At 50.6% G+C, this 4,855-nt stretch overlaps 1 protein-coding gene across 1 annotated transcript in view; it reads right to left on the reverse strand.

Moving 5' to 3' along the window:
* The window catches only part of C1QTNF8 (C1q and TNF related 8), a 7,742-nt gene extending 3,109 nt beyond the window's left edge, over window positions 1-4,633 (reverse strand). Inside the window, exons 1-2 of the mRNA XM_015643383.1 lie at window positions 4,025-4,633; window positions 77-305 (exon numbers count right to left, since the gene is read on the reverse strand). Coding sequence (XP_015498869.1) covers window positions 77-305; window positions 4,025-4,378 — 583 coding nt within the window. The 5' untranslated portion in view covers window positions 4,379-4,633. The remainder of the gene's footprint in view (window positions 1-76; window positions 306-4,024) is intronic.
* Between the last annotated feature and the right edge of the window lie 222 nt (window positions 4,634-4,855).

Raw genomic sequence — 4,855 nt, forward strand, 5'->3', positions numbered from 1 at the left:
ATTTGGGGCTGAGTTTCGCTGTAGGGAATGACCAAGGAAGAGCAGCGAGGAGAAGGCCGGGGGTGACCACACCCACCTTTGAGGATGGTGATGTCGATGGTGGGCTGGATTTTGGGCAGGGAATATTGGGGATCACCGCTCATCCTGGCGGACCTTTGGGAGAAGATGGACACGGGCTGCTCCGAGGGCCCGCAGCACCTGACGCACGAGAGGCGCCGCCTGGGCACAGCCTTGTCCGGCTGGGATCCGGCATTCCCGGCGGAAAGCAGGAGCAGCAGGATCACGGCGCTCATCCTCGGGAGCAGCTGGAGAGGAGAAGGAACACAAACCATTAACGGGGCGATCCCAATCAGGGCCACCTGGCCGGTGCTTTCCTTGGGGTTAATTATTAACGGATCCTGGAGTGGCGCCGGGAGACTCCGGGTGGGAATGGTGCCCCTCGGAGCGCCGGAAAAGGCAATTCCTGGCTGGAGTTACCTGTGACAGCTGCCAAGGGACACCAGGTCAACAAAACAACGGGGACAAAAAAAATCACAAGCCAAATAAAACCTGCTGGGAGCAGAAACTCCACTGGAAAAGCTCTTGGAACAACCCCTATGGGAAATTTCTGCGGAAAAGGCAAAAGCGATGGTTTATTTGGTGCCTCAGTATCCCAAAAAATCCAAATTAAGGGCAAAACATGGAATTTTTAAATTTATTAAATAGACTTAATAAATATTTAAATATGGCTCTATTTAAATATAGACCCAAAACCTGATTTTTGGGGGAGGAAAAGCCCAGAAGGAAAACAAAACAAAAAAGAAATCAAAATTTCTATCTTTAAATCTTCTCCAGCAGCCTCTTGCTGGTGACTTCTTTCCATGGTTTATCCATTCCCATATTCCCTTCCAACCGCAATTCCTGGGTGTGTTTTCCAGTTGGATTTTCCCATGTGTGGAATGGGAACCCAAACTGGACCAAAGTGGGATTTGCTCTGCACAAACCCTGGGGTTTGGGAATCTTTGTTGGATTTTCATCTGCTCCTGGTGAGCTCCAAAGGTTCTGGATGCTGGGAGAAATCCAAGGACAAAACGTCTCAGATGGTGAAAATAGAGGAATTTTCACTGACCTGTTCCTAAGGAAAATTTGAGATGGTTCTGGGAGAAAAATCCTCTTTTTTCTCCATCCGAGGCATTTTTTCCCTGGATTTCTCCCAGAACCAGCTCTAATCCCTCCCCAGGAACAGGTGAAAAGAGGAGGAATTTTCTCTGGCTCCTGTTCCCAGGGAAGGATTGGAGCTGGAGATTGGACACTCATTCCTATTCCATGTGTAATTAGTGTCATTCCACTGATTGCAGTGGAGCCTCATCCAGGGCAGATTTCTTGGATCGATGCCTCCGTGGATCTTCTCCAAAGTCCAATTAGTGAGATGGACTCGGGCTGACCCTGGGCTGGGAATGGCTCCTCTTCCACCAGCTGGAATTCCTGGAATTGGTTGGGAAGGGGGTGCTGGGTGGCCTGGATTTCATTGGAAATCCGGGATTCATGGATTGTATGGATTTCATTCCATGGACACCAAGAAGGAGGGAAGGAGGGAGAACTTCCAGATTTGGAGTTGCTTCCCTGGGAACAAAATGAGCCGGAAATGAGGAAAATCCTGTCAGGAGTGGGATTGGAGCAGCATTCCTGGGAAATGTTTTCTTCCTGTTCTTCCCTGCTCCAAAAGAAGTGTCAGTCACACCTTTCCAGCTTCCTGGAAATCCAAGAAATTCTTATTGGGAGGAAAAGAATGATTTTCCCTCTGAGAGCAGGGAATGTTCTTTCCTGAAATCCATCAGAACTGGAAATACCTTTGGATTTGTAATTGTACCTCATTCCAGTGGAAGGAGGGATCAATCCCCCTTTTCCACCAGCATTCATGGCTTGAATTCCATGTATTTCAATCCTTTTTAATTTCCTTTAATTTTTAAAGCCGTCTTTGAGTTTCCAACTGGAAATGGAAACATGGAAAGATTAAAAGGGCAGAAAATCCTAAAAACCAGCCCGGGCTGGACTTGAGGGTCTTGGAGGGCTTTTCCAACCTCAGGAATTCCGGGATTCCCTGAGCCATGCTCTGAATTCCTGCTGATATTTTTCTTCCCGTTATTCCTAGGGCTTCACTTGGAGAAGGAATCCATGACCATCCTTGCTTTAAATTCACGGACAACACCAGGTGCCTCCCCTTTGAATCCGGGACAAACCTGGATAAAAACCCCGCAGTGAAACCCAAAACCTCGACGGAAAACTCACGGATGTGCCAGCCCCGAAGCTCAGCGTCATTCCAGACAGGGAAATTATTCCAGTTGTGCCTTTTTACCTTTTATCTTCTCCCCAGCCTCAAGCTCCTCACGGCTCCGGAGCTCCTTGGATCGGGAGCAGCAGGAAACGAGGCATCCTCAGGGCTGGGATTGTCCGGACGCTGCGCTTCCTCTTGGAAAGGATTTCTCCGGGATTTGTTTAATTTTTCTCCCCCAGGAGGATCTAAAATTTCTTCGTGGGCAGCTCCTTGTGGAAAAGCCCAAAACACTGGAGGATTTTGTGCGTTTTCCAAGGAAAACGCTGCTGGATTCCGGTGCCGAGCTCCGGCAGCTCCTGTCGGACAAAATATCCCGGAGATCCTTCAGGAGCTGCTCGGTGCCAGAAGTGATTTGAGATCTCCCAGGAATCTTTGCATCCCAAAAAGGAAGTGGGTTAGGAATTCCCACTGCCTGTTGTGATGTCCTTGTTCCGGGGAGTTTATCCAACCCTGGGATGGTGGAAAAGAGGGGCTGGAAGTGCTGCTGGAGCTGTGAGAGAGGCAGGAGTGGAGGGAAAACCGGGATCCAGCCACAGAGAGACCCAGGAGTGGAGCTGCATCTGGATTTGCAGTGCCTGGGTGAACATTTGTCCGGGAATTTGCAGCTCCTTTCCCAATTATCCGGTTTATTTTAAATTTTCTGGCGCTTTTTTAGCCTGGGCCCTTTTCCAGTGGGGGTAATTCCCTGAATTTCTCCCTGAGCAGCAATTACTGTGGTGCTCACCTGCTGGGAATTCACCAGGAATTCACCAGGAGTGGGAAGAGATGAAATTCCCAAGGAAATATCCCTGCACACCCGGGGGATTGGATGGATTTAACCCAATTCCATGGGGCTGTGCCTGGATTCCTGCAAATTCCCAAGGTTCCACGCTGCCCTAGCAGGAGGATGCTCCCGATTCCCGAGGGAACAGATTTTCCATTTTCCTTTCTCTTTATCCCAAGGTTCCACCTTGCCCTGGGACAGGGAGCAGGAGGAGGTTCTGGATTCCCGAAGGAATAGACAGGGAGCAGGAGAATGCTCCCGATTCCCAAGGGAACAGCTCTTCCCTCTCTCCTTCTCCGTGTCCCTGCCCGCAGCTCTGACCCCTGCAGTGTCCTGGAATTGTCCCTGCTCCAGGCTGGGCGGCTCCCTGGCAGAATTCCCGGCTCCCGAGCCGGGGCAGGCGGTGATTCAGCAGGAATTACAGTAAAAGTCATTCCCAGGGCAGCTTCTCCCGCAGGACAAACCCCGCCGATGGAAGCACCGATCCCTCCTTCACCCTTCCCGATGGAAAAGCAGCCTTCCCGGGATTTGAATTGCTGGGAATTCTGCCAGAAGCCGTCGGGGTTGTCCCGGGTGGGATTTTCCCAGCAGGATGCGGTGCCTGGATCCCGGCCGGCCGCGCTCCCATCCCGGAGCCAGCGGCACATTCCAAAGCGCTGGAGGAGCGCAATTCCCTGAAAGTTTCCACGCCTGTGGAGCCTCCAGGAAACGGCTCCTTCCTGCCCCGTCTCCCTCCGTGAATCCACAGGGATCCATCCCCATCCCGATGGGAAAAGCCCCGTCCTGGGATGTCCGGGGTGGATAACGGGATAGGAAATTTTATTGGGACAAATTCCAGCCCAGCACTTCCAAACCCCTTCATTCCTGCCTCTCCCAAGGAATCTGCTGGGCAGGGTGGGAATGCTGTGATCCCACAGGATCCATTTATCCCGATGCCTGTAACTCACCTCGACCCTCAGAATCCCTGGATTTTCCTTGCCCAGCTCTTCCCCAGCTGCCGTTCTCCGGGCAGGCTGCAGCTTCCGTGCTGGGATCCAAGAGAAACACGGAAAGTCAGGAAGGATCCTTAGGAAACTTTGGAAAAAGGAATTTTTTTTATTCCCTGGTTTTCTTTGCTTGCACCAACTTGTGCCGGGCTCCTGCGCCTTTGTCCCGCTCCGGTTTCCTCGGGATTCGCTACCAGTCTGGAATTCTGCAGGGCCTCTCCCAGGGATGGAAATAAAAAGTGAAAAAAAAAATTGGGATAAAAAAAATAAAAATAAAGGATGAAAAAAACTCCACCACTGAACCCAAAACCACATCCAGAGTCCCAGCCAAGAGGGAAAATGCTGGGATCACATGGAAAGAATTTTTCTTTGGGAGTTTTCAGCATCTTTTGAAGCTGGAGAAAGGAAAAAAAGATAAAAACAGAAGTCACAATAAAATCTCTGGGATTTGTGCATGAGCTGGAAAAGCGGGAATGGCTTTGTGCTGAAAGAGGAGAGATGTAGATGGGATACTGGGAAGGAATTCTTCCCTGGGAGGGGCTGGAATGGATTCCCTGGATGCCTGGAAGTGCCCAGGGCTGGGCTGGATGGGGTTTGGAGCAGCCTGGGACGCTGGGAATTTTCCCTGCCATGGGACTGGATGAGCTCAAGGGTCCCTCCCAACCCAAACCATTCCAGAATTCCATGATTTTCATGCCCACACTGTTTTACCCTCGGTCAATTCCTTGGGAAAAGCACTTTGGGGATTTATTTAAAGTCACCTTGGGCTCTGAATTTATTTTTCTCCTTTTT

This window comes from Parus major, chromosome 14, assembly GCF_001522545.3.
Source record: "Parus major isolate Abel chromosome 14, Parus_major1.1, whole genome shotgun sequence".
In the NCBI taxonomy this organism is placed as follows: Eukaryota; Metazoa; Chordata; class Aves; order Passeriformes; family Paridae; genus Parus; species Parus major.